The 18,432-nt window shown below is 41.5% G+C and overlaps 1 protein-coding gene across 2 annotated transcripts in view; it reads left to right on the top strand.

The window, feature by feature from the left end:
• CNKSR3 (CNKSR family member 3) overlaps window positions 1-6,959 on the top strand; it is a 65,673-nt gene extending 58,714 nt beyond the window's left edge. For both annotated transcript variants that reach the window (XM_086743519.1, XM_086743518.1), the window contains exons 11-13: window positions 1,214-1,422; window positions 1,904-1,993; window positions 3,518-6,959. In XM_086743519.1, the coding sequence (XP_086599645.1) occupies window positions 1,214-1,422; window positions 1,904-1,993; window positions 3,518-3,816 (598 nt within the window). In that variant the 3' untranslated portion in view covers window positions 3,817-6,959. The remainder of the gene's footprint in view (window positions 1-1,213; window positions 1,423-1,903; window positions 1,994-3,517) is intronic.
• The last annotated feature ends 11,473 nt before the right edge of the window (window positions 6,960-18,432 follow it).

The raw sequence follows: 18,432 nt of genomic DNA, 5'->3' as shown, positions 1-18,432 counted from the left end.
AAACTTGTCCTGGATGATGTGTGGAAAGGGGAAAGCTTCTTGACTTTGACATTTAAAGAAAGCAAACATGGGAAATTGTGGCAGCCAGGAAGAGGAGAAAGGACAGTTCTTTCACCTTCTGTTTGGCTATTTAATTTCACCTCTGCATGTTCTGGTCGTCTCTTGAAACTGTGGCGCATCTGTGCCGTCACTTCTTTTTTCACCCTTAGTCATCCTGTTCTCTTCCCTTCCTGGCATGGACCTTCTCTGGCCCATGCTGGGGAGCAGAGAGCAGTGACTGGTTTCCCTCCCCACGGCACAGTCTCCACATGGTGGTGTTGTAGGAGAGCTCTCTGTGTACCTATTATTGTGGTGTAACACTTCTGTGCAATTTTCAGTCCCTGAATCTGCATAAATAGCTCCCTCCCATTCACTGAGCTCTAGAATTGTTCTTGATGGAGAGCTGGAAAAAGTGATGTTCACTGGCTAGGAGGCTGTTCTGAATATTGGGGTATGTATGTGCTTAGACAGTCAGCTGTGTATTTTTATGGTTGCTTCAAGCAATAAGACTGTAGCTTGTACAGGGAAGGGGGAAAAAAAAAGACACAGACACATCTTAACTTGGAGGGTAGCTGTGCTTCCAAAAGTACTCACAAGGAGTGGTTCTAAAAATGGCTGTTCCTGGCTTTTGGAATGAAGGATTGCTCTGGGAAGGGAGTTTCTGCAGAAATTGCTCAAAATCATCTGTATATACACTATTAATTTATTACTGAAACTCTCAAGAGGGTCTCACTTTTGGATGGAGAGACAATGTGATGACTATCCAGTGGCAGTTACTGGGCTCTTAGAATGACTGAAAAGTGAAGTCCCTCAGATGGAGGCAATAGGTGTTACCTTTACATAGAGATGGATAAATCTGCATATGCACTCTTCTGTCACAACTGTGTCACAGGCAGCGAATCGGGAGCTTTTATGTCCTCAGGGCAGAAAGGTCTCACTTCTCAAAAACTTTTTTTCAGGCTTTTTTTCTAAACTTCTCTGTGTGTTAAATTACTGGCTCATTAAAAGTGAATCAGCATGAGGAGGATAGCTTTCTTTTCTCCTTGGTAAATATGTTTATAATTAAGTTTTCCATCACCTGACTTGTTGTGTTTTTGTTAGTTTTTTGGTGGGCTTTTTTTTTTTTTTTTTTTTAATCTTTTAAGGTACTAACTGCAGTGAAATGTCCTTTCAGAGATGAAAAGGGGAGTTTTGTATATGGAGGAGGCAATAAACTGAGTCAGCCCCTACCTGGGTCCAAGGGTGCCGAGTCTCCCAATTCTTTTCTGGATCAGGAGAGTCGAAGGCGAAGGTTTACTATTGCTGATTCAGATCAGTTGCCTGGGTATCCCATGGAAGCAAATATCCTGCCAGCCAAGATGAGGGAAAAAACACAGTCCTATGGTGAGTTCACTCCTCTTTCATTATTGCTATTACGATAAATGCTTTGGTCAGTTTGGAATAATTTGTGTTAGAAAACTACTTGTTAGACTTGGTGGATATTAAAGGCAGTCTGTGTCAATTGTGAATGTGACCGAAATTCCACATCTGAAATAATTTCACTTAAGTGGTGTTATTTCTTTAATGAATGTAATTCAACTGGGCTCTGCTGCCATGTCTGGACATTTCCATGTGTGTTCTGGTTATAATTTGTGGTCATTATGTCCACTGCTGCTGTAAATGAGCAAGAGTGTGCCTGTTCAATCTCAGCACATTACTTTCTTGTATTTCACCAGTAGAAGTGTCTTGAAATATTTTTTTTCTGCAATTTTAACTGCTTGTTGATGTATCTCTCCCTTTGCTTAAGTGTGAAAAGCATCAATTTAAAAATTGGATTCCTAAACTTAATTCCTTAATTCCTCATAACCTCCTCTGTTGCTTTTAGGAAAACCTCGTCCTTTGTCAATGCCTGTGGATGGGACCTGGATAGGAGCTGCAGAACCCTTCTCCAGACCACGAGCACCAGGGAGAAAAGGCAAGGTTTTAGGTCTCGTCCCTCTTTCTCTTCCCTTCCTCTCCAAAATTTCCTTGGGATAAACTGAATGGAAATATCTGAATTAGGAATGAAGGATTAGTGTTTGCGTATTACGGAACTGATCCAAGATAGTGATTGTTTGGTTCTAGCAGGAATGCCAGATGGTAGTTGTGAGATTTGTGAGGCTATTCAGTGCTGGGGCTCAAACTTTTGTTATTCTGTCTTTAGACTTCTTGTTGAAATCATTAAGTGTTAGAAGTGGACTAGAATGGCTAGGGAAGATCAGTACCTGTCTCTTTATAGCACAGTTTCACCATTTTGCTCTTACACACCACCCCTTTCCTTTCTTCTGCATTTAATCTCGATCATAAAACTTCTTTTGGTAAGTCTTTCTGTTTGTTTAGCTCACTGTGGAGGCTGTTGTAGAAGCAAGCTTGTTCTCAAAAGTAAAATGTAGGGCTGCTTAGGAGTTGCTTATTGATGCAACTGCTGTTAGAAAACAACATATTCTGCAGGTGTCACAGAATGGGAGAGAGACAGAAGCTGATAATGTTGGATATTTGGTTGGGTGCCTTTTTTTCCTTCCTCCGCTGCCCTTTTCTCCCTCCTTGCTTTTGCATCTGAAAGGCTATGAGTCCTGTTAGTCATCCTTTCTTATATCCTACTCTATTTAGTTTATTTTTGAAATCAGTTATGAAAGCTGATGTGTAATTCTAGGGAAACCAGAAGCTGAATTCTATTATTTTAATGCAAAAAAAAAAAAAAAAAAAAGCAGCAGCAACCTGGAGGGATATTAGAAACAGGCTAAGCAACAAGTCTAACAGAACGATCACCAGGTGGCAGGGCTGTTTTTTTGTGTGCATGTTTTTTTGTTTGGTTTTGCTTTTGGTTTTGTGTTGGCTTTTTTAATGCTTGAAACATACTTAAGTACTGCAGGCTTGTATGCAAGCCTGTCTAGCTCAGTAGGATGTCTCTAGCAGCAGCCATAGTCAGGTGTCTAGGGAACAGTAAAAACAGAGGAAGCATCACAAACTGGTGATCAAAACCAGGGAAGTGCTTACATCTTTATCTGCAAAATTGATTTCTGTTGTCCAGAGTAATATTTCTAGCTTGTAAGTTAGTAATGAGTTACATTCAGATAGATCTGGATTTGACTCTGGTCTGTCAGCATCTTGAGTAATGTGTAACAACATTTGTTAGGTCTCACTCATGGTAATGATTTGCATGAAGGTAGTCTATGCTAGCAGTTTTGGTGTATGTGAATTGGGAATTTAACAGTCAAATGGTATCCTCTGCATGTGAATTTCTTTTGTTGTTCTATGTGTTGCTTAAAAAAAAAAATAAATTAAATGTGCAAAAAGCCATAAATCTGTTGACGGTTGCTTATGTCCAAGTGCGTTGTGAAAGGTAACCAAAATCTGAGTAATTTTGAAATGTAACCAGAATATTTTTATAAAAATAGAAAATACTAATGGAGGGCTTTGAAGTCAGCAATAATTGATTTTCCTCCTCCTATTTGCACAGGTGAAGATGTCCTCTGCAGGTACTTCAGTAACGAAAGGATACCCCCAATCATTGAAGAAAGCCCTTCCACACAACATCCCCTTTCAAGGCCAGTGTCTGACAAGCAGTTAGTGAGGGGAACTGATTATATTCGAGGCAGCAGGTGTTTTATGAATACAGACCTCCACAACAGTGCAACAATTCCTTTTCAAGAGGAAGGTGCTAAAAAATCCTCTGTTACATCGTCCACAAAATCTTCCTCCGCAGAGCCCTCGCTGCTGGTCAGCTGGATCACGAGACTGAAACTGTTGACTCATTGACTATTGTTCACAGGACTGTTACCAAGTGCCTTTGCTCATCGGTTAAACTTCTCTACTTTCCAGCTTAACTGATGCATAGTGACTAATGTGGTGTTCTTTTCCTGGAGAATCTTACATTTTTGCTTTTTTCACTTATGATTTTTGATGGATCAGAGGGTTTCATAGTGCAAGGAGGGAAGAAAAATAACGATCAAGTTCCTGTTCCTGCCCAAAAGCTGAGGGCATTTATTCCCCTGGAAATGAGTAAAATTTCAGTGATCTAGAGACCACATGACCTGAAATCTGCATAATGACTCAGGGGAAGTCACTACATTACCGTAAAGTCCAGTGGCAATTCATTTGTCTGAATGCTCGGAGGCTGGTGCAACTGGCTGGGTGTCAGAGTACGTAGAGCTAAGTTGTGTTACTTTCCTGACCAGGAAAAATAAGCAGGGAAATGGCAATTTCATGCAAACTAGTGATGCTGTTGCAAATGCTGCATGAGATCGACCTTGTGAGGAAGAAGTACTAGTGTTGCTGTTACTTCTCTGATATCCAGAGATCTTAGGAAGTCTTAGGAAGAGAGTTCTCTTTTTTCAGAGATCTGAGGAAGTTGGACTAATTTAGTTATAAATCAATCCAACCTGATACATAATCCATTTTACTGAAATCACAGTACAAATAAAAAGCAACTGCTGTGCTCATCTGTAAAGATATATGGATTGCTACAAAGTGCCAAGGAAATGCATCTGTAGAGGTGGTAAAAGAATATATATTTTTTTTCCTTAATTGTTTAAGAATGATTTGCTGTTAACCAAAGTAAGCTTTGAAAGACAGTCCTGTTGGACTTCTCAGAACTTTTACAGTGGTTCAGTTTTTGAATGATGTGTTGTTTTTATGAAAAATATGTGCTATGATGCATTACAATTGTAAGACATCTTGCTATTTTCTATATAGCTCAATTTTTTCCCCCTCCAGAATTTTAAAGTAGCATTGGGTATTTTGGGAGGAAAATAAACCTTGTTTAACAAAAGAGGAGGATATTAAAGAGGTATTGTTTAAAACTGAATGTATATAAGATTGTTAGTATGCAAACAACTGTGTTTAATTTAAATGTTAAATATAGTTGTATATATTTTTTACACTTAAACAGATACAGTTTGTACCTTCCTGTCTGCAGTACTGGGCACAAATTAGTCAAATGAAAAGAAAAAGAAAGTCTTATATTCCTCACTAATTATAAGACTAACTATTTTCATAGATGATGCACTGCCAACGGCCTTTACTCCTTTGGTCTTGCTGAAGAAAAGAAGACTAATTTGTATTTAATAATTGGTGGCGAAGGATGTTAAAAACATTTTATAATTCTGGCTGTGAAGATGTGACCATTCTGCTGGAACAAGTTAATGGAGTTGTGCTGCAGCCCTGCAGAGAGACAGGGTGTTAAGTTCAGTTCTCAATTAATTATGTTGGATTCTGACTCACTGGTGATTTAGGTAGGGGCTGATTTGGACCTTTTTGATCAAAGCAGATATAATATGGCTGTCGTGTGCCACTCTTCACCACCCTCCTGTGATGGCAGCCTGTACCAGAGATGTGACCAAACACCGTTGCAGTACAGTTGGATCCTAGACCAGTTTGGTCCTGCCTGAGGAGAGGGCTGAAACTGTCATGTTGTAGGCACTGTGTTGTAATATAGTCCAGCCCCAAATGGAATGAACTGTTTTAATTTAATTCACTTCATTAACTTTAAATCAAAGTCAGAGATGTTGTCTAAAGAAGGCTTTATAATACAATATTTGCTTGTCCTTAATATCCTGTTTTCCATGGTTTAAAAATTAATGGGGAAGGACACACTTTGGTGTATGCATTCATGCGTATATTGGTGTGGAAGAATCTGGATGCACTCGGTTTCTTTGGGTTGTACCTGGACACACTTTCAAGACACTGAAATTTCCTGCCTTTCTTCAGTTAGGTTGTCTTGAAGTTTGATCTAAGAGTAGTGAAATAAGCTTGTCCTAATTTAACAAGTAGATTTAGATCACTGCAGGTATGAGGAAAGAAGAATTTGTAAGCATTTAGGCAGAGCAACACTTTCAAAATCTGTCTTGTTACGTAAATACAAGATAATTCCCTCTCCCCTCGGCTCCCCCAAACTAACAACTGAACAAACCCAACCAACCAATGTCCTCTCTGTGTTCATCTTCTCCATGCTCCAGCATCCTAACCATGCTGAGTTAAGGTACTGAATTTAACCCTTTGCCAGTCAGTCATAAAGATATCCAGTAGTTAATTGTCCAGGGAAAGAATTGCTTGGCTCTTATGAACAGGGGAAATTGAGGTACTTTTCTGAAATTTGCCAGAAGTGGTATTGCAGTTTCACAGAATCATGGAATGATTGAGGTTGGAAGGGACCTCAGGAGGTCATCTGGTCCAACCCTGCTGCTCAGGCAGGGCCACCTATACCTTATGGCCCAGAACCGTGTCCAGGTGGCCTTTGAATATCTCCAAGGATGGAAACTCCACAATCTCCCTGGGTAACTTGTGCCAGTGCTTCATCACCGTCATAGTAAAAAAGTGTTTTCTGATGTTCAGAGGAAACCTCCTGTGTTTCAGTTTATGCCTGTTGCCTCTGGTCCTATCACTGGGCACCACTGGAAAGAGCCTGGCTCTGTCATCTTTGGACCCTCCCTTCAGGTATTTATATACGTGAGTAAGGTCTCCCTTGAGCCTTCTCTTCTCCAAGCTGAACAGTCTCAGCTCTCTCAGCCTGTCCTCAGAGGAGAGGTGCTCCAGTCCCTTCATCATAATGGTGTCACTTTGTTGGACTCTCCAGTATGTCCATATCTCTCTTGTACTGGGGAGACACAGTACACCAGGTGTGGCCCCACCAGTGCTGAGTTGAGGGAAAGGATCATCTCTCTCAACCTGCAGGCAATACTTTGTCTAATGCAACTGAATTTCCACTGTAAAGCAGCCAAGATCATTGAAAACAGTCATGCATGGTTTTGTAATCAAAAAGGCAAATAATACTGGCAGAGTGGGGGGAGTTTGTCCCTCTTGATCTTTATCCATCACTGTTGACGGACTTTTGGCCATAGGAGTGTATGTATGCAGAATAAAAGTAGCAGAACACGATATATGTGTGTTTGTTGCAAAAGCCACGTCCTTACTACTGTGAACTTACTGTGCGCTCTCGGCTTGAGCTACCTTGACTTCTTAATACTCTTGTCTCCAGGTACTGCTTGCTGGAAACCTTTTTATGTAATGTATGGTATGTAGGAATCTTTCTCTGGGAAGCTGACGTTTTATTGGCCTCAGCAGAGGGATTTTTTTCCCTCTTTGATTATCAGATGGAAAAGTTCCAGTATCTATTCTCAGTAGTAACAGCCCATTTTGGGTTGCAGTATGAATTGTAGCTGTTGGAAGTGTGCACTTTTCCCCTGCTTCTGTACCTTTTACAACTTTTTAATGCAGTGGCTTCACTTATGGGAACAAGCAGTTTAACAGAGTGACCTAAAATGTGGTCTTAGCTCTGGTTTTTGAAACATGAGGTGGTAAGTGCAGTTGAAAAACTTAGGGGAGCAGACTTTGCTCTTTCTGAAATATATAAAGTAGAGCTTTTTGCTTCCTGTGCTGGTGACATTGGTTACCAAAAAGCAAATGCATCAAGGAAACTTAAAGGAACAAAAAAAAATAGATAGCTGTAATTTTAAACACTCGGTAAGGTGGATTAAACACCAGACCCCTTCTTCCTCTGCCTGTATGTCTCTCTAACACATGTAACTTGACCTTCTTCCAGATGTCTGCATCTATTTAAAGACCTGATCTGATCTTGCTACATAGGGTTAACTGTTAAGGTGCAAGATTCTCCTCTAATAGAAAGCTTTATCAACTGTTGTTGGGTTTTATGGTTATGCACTCACCATTCACTCTAGAAATCTTGATTCAGAGTGAAAATGAGTTTTAATTGACCCATTTTGTCCCTTTACCTGAGAGAAAAGAAGGAAAACAAGGGAATATCTATGGGAGACACGCGTTCATAAATTAAGTTCAAGGAGAAGTAACAGTTCGCTCTCTTCCAGTGTGGAGAGGGGAGGAGGTCTGAAGAGCTCAGGACAGGCTGTAAGCCCATAGCCACCTGCAGGTATTTTGAGGGAAAACCACTGCTCCATAGCCCTACTGATCAAGATTATTCTTAACCAGTATCACCAACCCTAGCAGAAGGAACCTCACTTACCTTTTCAAGTACTTTCTGGTAGCTGCTTTACCCATTTATATGTCACACCAAAGCTTCTCTGTTTTATTCTGTGGAGTCGTTTGCTATGTGGCGTGGTTGTGTGTGGCTCTGAGAGGTGACCACTAAGCAAGGGTGATTCAGGTATGCACAAATAATGTCCAAATGGTTTCTTTACCGAAGAAGGAAGCATGTGGCTCTTGTTTCCTTTTCTTTACACTTGTTACTAAATGTTAATAATACTAGCAAGGTCTTTCCAAGAGAACTGATGGAGCAGATGGGGGAATCAGGCTCTGATCTGGAGATGGGCTAGGTGTTGTGTAGAGAACAAGTGTGCTGTTGCCACTAGATGACAATGCAATCGATTGAATAAGCTGCCACAGATGTGTAGCGGCAGCCAACAAAGTCCCATATTTTGTTTCAGGGAAACATTGAAGTTCCTCACTGCATGAACCCCAAATGAGGGGGAAAACAGAAGCACCAGTGTAGGAAAACAAAAATAAAGTGAAGTTGCAAGGAACTGGTAGAAAGCACATCTTTAAAAGCAGGTTTTACACTGTTCTATGAAAAGCTCTTGTACTTTAGATGTTTTGCTTCCCTACACAACCCCTCTTCCGTAGCAAAGAATAGAGATTAAAACCCCAGCTTTCTCTGTGTGTGTGCACCATGTGCGATATTAACCAGTGATGTTCAGCAAATAGCAACATGGCGCAGATCACTTACTGCTATCGTGGTTGCAGTTTGGGAGAAATGCTGCTGTTGGTTTGGGAGTAAGGTTTAAAATGCAGGAAAGACCCACAGCAGCGCATTTCGCAGTATTCCCAAGTGTATTTATTTTCTTCTTTGCAGTAACAGCTCCTGTTAGAAGTTCTAGCGTATGGGGAAGTGTTAAAAATTCAACTTTTTCAGATCACTCCTTTTGCATTTTAATCTCATTTGGAGAGGGTGAAATCTGTCCTGTGTTCGTGGAGTGATTTCTCCTGCCCACCTCTTCTGCTCTTCCTCTTTTTAGCGTATAAATTGAAAAGCAAGGGGAAACATTTGAGAAGTCTGAACTTCCAAAGACTAGTGCATTTTCTTTGTGCAAGGGTTAAATTTGAAAGATGTTTATTTCTTAACTTCTTACTCTGCATAGTGAACATAGAGGGTGTTATCTAGTTTGTGTGTTTTGGTTTTTTTTTTTTTTTAAAAAAAAAAAGACCCATAGATCTAGGAATAAATCACAGGCAATATCTTTCTGGTTTAACCTGAGAAAAATGTAGGTAACAAGTTAGAAACTGCTATTAAGCAGAAACTTGGCTCATCTCTTGGTGTTGAAGTACACGTGTCTGTTATAACAAAAACTATGCCTAAGTTGACTTCCCTAATGAGTACAACATGCATATCCAGATATCCTGCCATGATACTCCACAGTGCTCTGAATGCTCTGTCACAGTGGCAAAGCAAGACAGTGAATTTGAAAAGACTGTAAAACTCACAAAATTGAAAAAGAATATTTGGTACTCTGGCATGTATATATAGTGAGGTTTTGGGAATCTGCACTTCAGAAATATTGAGCAGGCTTCTTCTGTTTTACAGTCCTTGCAAGGCAATAACTTGGGTGTTCCCTTATATAACCGTTGTCAAAAAATGCTATTCTGGATGCTAATGTGCAAGAGGAAATAAGATATAAAAATGAATACTAATGGCTTGTAGAGACAGGGTTCAGGGCAATTCTTCAAGCAATGTGTTTCCTCTAATATTATGGATGATGAAATTAATCAGTGTTTGAATTCTGGATGACCAACAGAGGTGGAGAGAGTACTGTGAGTATTACACTGATTTTATAATCGATGAAATGGTAACCTTTTCTTCCACGTAAGCAGGGCTGGTTTTAACAACATACTCCATGAGCTGGGTGCTCACTGAACAGAAAGGGTGGGGGGGAGGGAACAAAACTTAGCCAAACCAGGAAATACATGGTGAAGACTAGCTTTATACTTGGAGAGGATAAAGTATTTTCTTTCTGGAAAAATTATTATTTTTTTTTTGTCCAAATCTTTTGTCCTGTTTTTATTACATTGCCAACAGGCCGTCTTCACAAACTGCTCTATACCTGCAGCCATGTCCTAAACAGACCAAGTTAAACCCTTCCTCAGGCTTTAATTTGGACCTTGATAAGTTAAGCTCAAACCTTTTCTGCACATTTTATTTCCTTGGGAGCTTTGCTGCATTCATCGGTCAATTTTTGGAGTCTTATGCATGATCTGGGCAGCAAGACTCTCACGTGCATATGTTCTCAGAGCTGCCTTTGCCAGCAGGATTGGTATCTGTGGAGGAGGGTGGTTGCTGGCTTGTGCTTGTGGTTTCCGCGCTCCCTTGACTTCCACTGTATCTCCTAGTGCACTATCTCAGAGCATGAGTCAAATGCTTATGCCCAACTGGAAAGAATTGTTGGGTCCTTTGAAGTAAACTGACTTTGTCCTGCTGTACAGCTGTGGCTTCTTTCTTCTCTTTAGTATGAATTTTCCTTTGCCTGTGCTGTGTTTATGCAGCATGCGTTCTTTGTGGCCGTCACATAGAAATGCTTTTGTCATCTTGCAGGCTGTAAGGTTTTATAATGGACAAGAGCTCTCAACAAGCCATGAACTTAGACTAAAATGTAGAAAGGGCACTCCAAAAAGACTCAGTTTGGAGAATGAAGAAAGAGGGGCCAGGCTAAGCTGAATGCATGGGTCTGTGTTGTGTTGAACATCCTTTCAGCATTATAGCAGTAACTCTGCAGAGAAAACAACCCACACAAGTGCCACATGCCCATTTGTTTCTACTGCTACATTTGTGTGGTGCTGGAATATGAAACAAGGGCAGTCACTCAAAGTAGCTATATATAGTTCCGTGCACAGCACTTGAGCTGTAAGATGCATGACAAAAGCAGTCAAGAGCTGCTGTCAATATAGAATTTCACCAGATCCCGCTGCCTACGCTGCTGCTGCTGCATCAGTTTAAAACAGTAACCCTTCTTTATCCAACCTTTCTTTATCCTGTTGCCCGCACAATGCAAACCCAGCTCTCTGGCAAGCGCGTAACCATCAGTTTTGCCTTCTTTTGTGACAGTTGGTAACTGCAGGTGAGATTGTGTCGTTCCCACGGGGCCTCTCACAGTGGTCCACAAGCTTAGTTTGGGTTACTCTGGACTCTGGGCCAGTATCAGTTAGAGCTGGGATTTTTTAATAGATACTAAATATGAAACAGGCAGCAGTTGTCTGTTGTACATACTTTGCCAATAGGAAGAAAAATGAGGATTACATATTTGGTGAAGGAGAAAAACCCAGACCTTTGGGTGTCCTCCAGTTCCTGCCAGTGGGAGAAATGTGTTTGTTTTAGCATGACATAAAATAGATATAAACATTCCTTTTTAAAACCTCCCTGTGTGGCCACCTCAGTTGTTCTGGATGATGTAAGCCACTGACTTTCCCCCTTAAGTGGTTATGGAGTTAATCTAATATTTTTATTTTTTTTTTTTTTAGGGAAGGCAAAGATGTCTCTTCTTAGGTGACTACCTGATTTGTTAACTGGCTATAGCAACAGATAAATTAACCGTAAAACAAATGCTGGACAGGGTTGATTTGCAGGAAAAATAGTTTAGGTCAATTTGTGCCTGCAATTTCTGTTCCCTAGGCTTTCTTGAGGATGAAAGTTGACCACATATGGTAGCAGGTGGGCAACTAGGCAGCAGCCAAAGAATAAGAGGACAACCAAATCTGATTTACAGTGCACCTTTCAGCAAAGTGGGTTAGTTGCTGCTTTTCTTTTTCCCTGTAAATGTAGCCCTGCTTCAGTATGGATGGGCCAGAGTAGGTCCTGTTGGAATGGGCACGCAGAGCAAACCCGATCAAGCAGTGGGCTGTGCTGGCTGTTGGCGCTCAGCTGCTGCGTGTTTTGATGTGCTCTTGGAATGCCTTTGCAGTAGTGAGACTCAGGCCCTTGTGACCTTCGCTTAGAGGCTTTTTGAGGTGGTAAATATTTACTGAGAGCCATAGAAAATGCCCCAGTCTAAATTGATACGTGTATTTAATGGCTTTTCCAAGTAATTGCATACTTGTGCTACTTACTAACGTGTTTCCCTCTTCCATCCCCCATTAGCTGTTTGCAGTGCAAGTGCTTCTGATGAAATCCTTTCATATTTCCAGTGAAAATGTTAATAATGCCAAGTATTCACAAATGGGCCATAAAGCTTTATCTGTAAACTGTAAAAAAACAACCAAACAAGAAAACAGAAAACAAAAGCCAAAACACAGGAAGAAACCCTTATTTTTTTTTTTCTACCTTACGAATAATAACTTCATGAACAACAATAATAATAATGACGCTAAGGATTTTCACCCTGGTGAAACGATCAGCCAAACTTTAGTGGCTGCATCTTGGATGATTTATGTGGTAGTGGGAAGTGAGGGCAGTAGTTCAGGGGGTGTAGGATCTTGTACAGTGACTGAGGTGTTTAAATTTCTCTCCACAGAACTGGAACAAAGGTTTTCTTAAGCATAGCGCAGCTGTGGCTGAGACCATCTTCCCCAAGCCCACTGACTGTCCTGCTGAACACGCAGCAGTTTTAATATCTTCTGGTAGAGCTCTTGACCCTTTGTTTCTGGTGGGAAGTTGGTGTCAGTTGCTATAACTGAGTAGGATGAGAACAAAAAAACGGATCTGCAAAATGAATTATTTCCCTTTCCTTTCTTCCTTCCTCCTCTCTGGCCTTCTCCCTCCCTATGTTAAGGCCCAGAGACTTTCCAGGAATTTCTTGCACAAACAAACAGCTATAAAGCTTTTAATATTTATAGCATAATCTAGATTGTTTTGTTGTCAGAAATAGCTTTGGCCAGAGCTTATCCAGCACTGCCGGCAAGACAGTATTTCCAAGCTCTTGATTCGCATAAGAATTCCTCACTGTTTAGTAAGCTGTCGGCTTAGACTGTGCTTTGAAGCTGCTTAGACCACCCCAAGCAGTCCTTGGCCCTTTGGCTCCAAACACATCACCGACTTATCACTGGCGAGGAGGAAAGGTCTGCTTTTTCTCCAGCTCCGAGTTTCGTAACTCTGGATTCTCGGGTCCTGTTGGAGAGATGGGTGCGGACGTACCACACAAGCCTCCTGCCCCACTCCCTCTGTCTGCATTACCTTGGAAGGACGGAGGGATGGGAAGGCGAGGAGGAGCCTGGCAGCTAAACCACCAGTCCCTCTGTGCTCCTGCTCCTGCTCAGGACCTGGGCAACCGGCCTCTGGTCCAGCCTTCAAAATAGAAATGTAGAAAGTTTTCAGCTGCAGAAGCAACAAGTAATTGTTCAGGGTTTTTTTTTTAGAAGTAATAAAGACCCTTACACAACTGTGTCCCACAGCACGGTGTTAACACACAGGTAATGTGAGGGAGCCATTATTTAAAAAACCAAAGATGTGGCAGTGTATGAACTCCTCGTATGGCATGGGCATGATTCACTGAGTGCTGCACAGAAAGGCCTTTACTAAAGCAAAGTGGACGAGTAAGCTGGGGCAGACACCTGGGGTGCGCGTGCATGGGTGAGCCTGGCCACAAGAAATGCACTTGACTTGCTGCTGACTGGAGTTTGCTGTTGTGTTTGGGCTGGATATGGTCTGTGTGTGGGGAACAACGTGTCTAGCAGGATGCGGAAGAGGCTCAGGTTTCAGTATCGTGACTCATTTTCCCAGTGGTTGACCAAAGAGAGGTAAGTGTGATGGGAAGCTGTGATGAGAATACTCCTGTTGCTGTCAAGAAAGGGCAAGGAATGAAAAAAATACCATCACCAGAATTTTGAAGTTCAGAAAACCTGAAGCTCTCCTGGTAATCACAGCACATGGCATCTCCCACAGCTCACTCCTGCAAATGTGGATTCTTTTGTCTAGTTTTCAGTGAAGTATTTGATGTGTTCTCAAAATGCAGGTGATTTCGGGCACGCTCTGGTGTCACACAGGGCTTGCTGCTCATGTAGTTGGATGTGATTGGAGACATCTTGGTGAGGGTGGGTGAGTCTGGCAGTGTTGACTCAGGGCAGAAGCCGCAAGGTGAGAGCTGCACCAGCCTGACTAGCTGGATACGAGCTCTTCAAGTTGGACATACGTAACCTGTCTACATCTTAAAATGAAGTGAAAGTCTGTTGTGAAACAAAAAACAACACCAAAACCAAACACAAACAAAAGCCATTAGTGGAAGAAGAGATGCTACCAAAGCACGACTCTCTGGTTGTTTTCCAATACTCTCACCTACTGTGCACCCCTAAGACAAAATCTGATGTGGTGCCCTAATGGAAAGGGACACAATAGGTGACCCCAAAGGCTTCCTTCTGCTGGTCAAAACACCAGGCCAAGCAACGTTATTTTTCTATAGTGACTTCCAGTGATGACCAGTCCATCTGATCTGTTGCCACTTTCTCCCTTTGCTGAAATGAGGTGACCCATGATGGCACGGGTGCTGCACGTGCCCTCGGGCAGCAGTTGCGTGTTTCTCTACATGGCCCCGGTTTGGCTGCCCTTGCCGAGCACCTTGGGCAGTTTCTGTGCTGTCATGCTTGTGTGCCTGCAAAAGGCAGCGTCGTGTGCGATGTGCTTGTGCTGCTTTTGTTCTCTGAGATAAATAAGTTTTTCTCCTGCTAAGTAAACAGGTCTTGTCTGGCAAGATGTTCTGTCCAAGGCAGCGCTAAGTCTGATTCTTCTTTTTACTTTTTGTGTCCCATCTGTTTGGTTTATTAGAGCTGTTTCTGATTTATAGGTGCAGGGGTGAAATGAAAAAAGGATCTTGTTGATGAAGAAGATTCAAGTGAATATTTGGACAAATGAGAAAAGGCCAAGGAAATTAAAGAAGTAAAAATAGACACTATTTCTTCATCTTTGAGCCATGCTAAACCAAAAATACACCAAGGAAACGTGTATGCGTTTTGCATTTTTGTGATTTTTTTTTTTTTTTTAATTTACTTTTTTTCCCCTCAGCTTACTGACTGGAAACTTCTATTATTATTTTCCTACAAGTTTCTAGACAATGAGAATATCTTGAACTTTCAAAACATAGCTGCAGGTAACTTTGAGGGACATTTGTGATGAAGCTGCTGCTTATTGTGCTGCCATACCTGGGAAAGCAGGCTGCCGGCAACATCTGGCTTTTCTGTTCCTTCCCAGCCCTCCCACTATAAAACCAATGCACATCGCATCAGGTGGCTTTCAAAATGATGAGCTTGTCGCCAGTTCCTCTTTTCACTGCCCTGTTTGGTGCAACTTTTGAGAACAATATAAAATGGATTTTTGAAGGCTGGAGATACTGCAGTGTATGAGCACAGGCTGATGTAATTACTAATAGGTTTGGGAACTGGAGCTGCCGTAAGGTAACAGATACACAGCTGCATTTTAGATGAAAAGTTGTTCAAATAGAAATCGTGTTGATATGTACTTGGACTCTTAATTATGCGCCTGATTCAGAAATCCACAAAGCACCATTTGTGTGTAACTTCAGTAAAGTTCACGTGGAAAAGCTGAATCATCCAAGCCATCTGAATGATGCGCACTATTCGGTGGTTGTTTTCTTCAGCAGGCAGCTGGTGATCTCTCTTCCTGTATTTGGGGCCCGGGCAGGGGTTGGGGTGGGGAGAAAAGGAAGATGAGAAGGAGTCTTCTTGGGGGGGGGAGACCTGTGCAAACTTTACAATTTTCCTGAGATCTCTAGATTCGTCGTAAGTTAAAGCTATATTCAGAGGATTGGAGAGGCAATAGGTATTATAAGTAGGTTATAAAGTGTTTTTATTTTAAAATAATAATGCTTTAGACACTTTTCAGGCATGATTTGCTTAGTAGACGTTATATTTCGAGCAGTGCTTTGTGGGGAGGACATGGGAGTTGCACTAGGGCTGGGGATCATTCAGGCTGGGCGGCTTCTGTGTTTCCTGCTCCCCTCTCAAAATCAGGAGGTGAACTGTGAGATTTGGTGCCTCCCAGCCACCAGCCAGAAAATGGTAACTCAACATACCTCATGTGCTGCCTATGTTGTAAATGTAATAATTAATTTACATGTTTACCTATCTAAGCTCAATGTTAGTGCAGGGCTCTTTAGTGCTGGAAAAACTCCCAGCTAAGGAATGGGACGCATGGGTGATAGGGTTGGGGGAAGCAGTAGTTTTGCAGATGCCCCCACACACGTTCCCTGCAGCTTTAGTTTTCCATGTATGGGATATATCTAGTTTTCTCTGGGATATTTTGCTTACACTGACATTGGCAAACAAGTTAACTGGTTTTCATGCTTTATCCCTTTATTAGGGTCTATCTTATCCATTTAGATCATAAAGTTTTTTTTTTTTTTGTAGCAAGCCGTATCTTACAGTTCTAACTTCCCAAGCATGAAGGGTCAGTGATTTAACTGGCCTCTAGGCACTTTCTTACTCGATAGTAGTAATACAGTTCAAAAGGCCTAAAGAGCAGCAGAATGGAAAAAGCAACAGAAAGAAGCTTTGCTCAGAGATCTTCTTGTTGGCTTGATTTTTATTTATTTATTTTTTTTTTCTTCCCCCTAAGCTGAAGAAGGACACAACCAGCAGGCCTACAAGTCTTCTTTTGAGTCTGTACCAAGCTCTGTGACTGTGTTAGTATGAATAACAATCTGCCTGGGAAATGATGCTGTATGGCTTGTACTTCTAACCAATGCAGAACAGAAAAAAGGGTCGAGGCTCTTGTTCTCAGCGTGTTCTTCAAGAGAGTCTCTCATTGACTGTGCTGGGGGTCACTTCCATTCCTTTTGGGGACTGTCACTTTAGGGCTGGCAGTGCCTGTCACATAACCTGAAGGACTCACCACAGCAGGTAGTTCTAATGAGGGGGCAACAGCCCCCTTATAGGGCTCTTTGCTTAGAAAATATTGGCCTTTAAGGAAATATTAAATAAAATTATGTCACATAGTCTTAAGAAGAGGTGACAGAATTCATGTCATAAGAAAAAAAACATGATAAAATTTATGTAAGAAGAAACCTATAGGACAGATTTTTTTTTTTTTTACAGGACAAGAGACAATAGGCTTAAATTACAGCATGGAGCTTGAAGCTGGTAGAAAAACCTGATGTCAAGGAGGGTTAAGCACGGGTTTAGGCTGCTGAAGGAAGCTGGGGAACCTCCATTATTTGATGTCTTTAAGAGCAGGTTAGGCAGCCTCTGTCAGGAACAGCCCAAGGATAATTGATCCTGCCAGGAGGGACAGATGTAATGATCTCTTGATGCATCTTTCCAACCTTATGAATCTGCAGAGATGTGAGTAGGCTGCATGTAATTGCATCCTAGTAGAGTTCATCAAGTGCTTTCAGGTTGTTCTGGATAAAAGCCACCATATGGACTTCAAATCGCTATAACCGTAGTGAAGTTCTGAGGTTTAAAGGAGCCTGAAGAAATCAAATGAATGCATGAGAAGATTCAGTTCAGTAGAACCATACAGGAAAAAAAAAAGGATAAATAACACACACAAAAAAGGAGCAGTAACACACAAAATCAGTGCTTCTGTAGTTTTCTAGTTATCTAGAATGAAATCATCATCTTCTGCAATTACCATTGTCATTCTGTCAGTTGAGGCACTTGCAGAACGTTGGAAAACATTGCTATTTATTTTGAAGAATTATGGGGTTTTTTTTCCACTTAACAAAAGGAAAGTACTAAGGATGGCTCTACACTTCTGAGTCTTCAAGGGAAAGCATATTTATAGCTCTAAAAGATATTTTAGTCTTTGAGAACGAAAACAACAGATCTAAAAAATCTACTCTTTTATATTGTTTCCTTTGATAGAATAGTGTTGAAAGACCTCTCCCCCTGCTCCTAATTTTTAAAAAGGAAAAAAAACTCACGGACAGGCAGGGTAGCTCAGTGCTTATGGAAGTAGCTTGTTTCTGTATACAAGTTCCTTGTTAAAACAAGCTGTGAAGCAAAAAAAGTACCCACCCTCATCTTCATTCAACCAATGGGTGGCCCAGGGATAAGACCTTTGTGGGGAGACAGTGATGGCATTATACTCAAAATTAATTTCTTACACAGTCCAAATCATCAGTGACCAGAGCCTTCAGAAAGCAGCGCCAGATGCCCTGAATATTGTGGCGTGCAAGTCTGAAGAAAGCTCCGAAGAGGTGGAAGTGAAAGAACGGAGGCAAGTCTCTTGTAAGCAGTTCTAGAGATGTGGGACCTCATTTGCACAGGAGTACGGCAACTCTCTTCAGCGAAACGCATGGTGGGAAGTGGGAGAGACTATGTCTTTTCTACCACTCAAAGGACTGAGCCATCTGGTTTTTCCACGTCATCACTGAACGCTGGCTGTCTGGTCGGCTGTCTTTATCTCTTCTATGGACTATTCATTCTTTCCATGAGTAACGCACATGCTTCTTCAGGCCTGTCGCTATT

The sequence above is a fragment of the Chlamydotis macqueenii genome, chromosome 3, assembly GCF_036417535.1.
Source record: "Chlamydotis macqueenii isolate bChlMac1 chromosome 3, bChlMac1.mat, whole genome shotgun sequence".
NCBI classification, from domain to species: Eukaryota; Metazoa; Chordata; class Aves; order Otidiformes; family Otididae; genus Chlamydotis; species Chlamydotis macqueenii.
The sequence above is the reverse complement of the archived record's forward strand: the minus strand, read 5'-3'. Positions and strand labels throughout refer to the sequence as shown.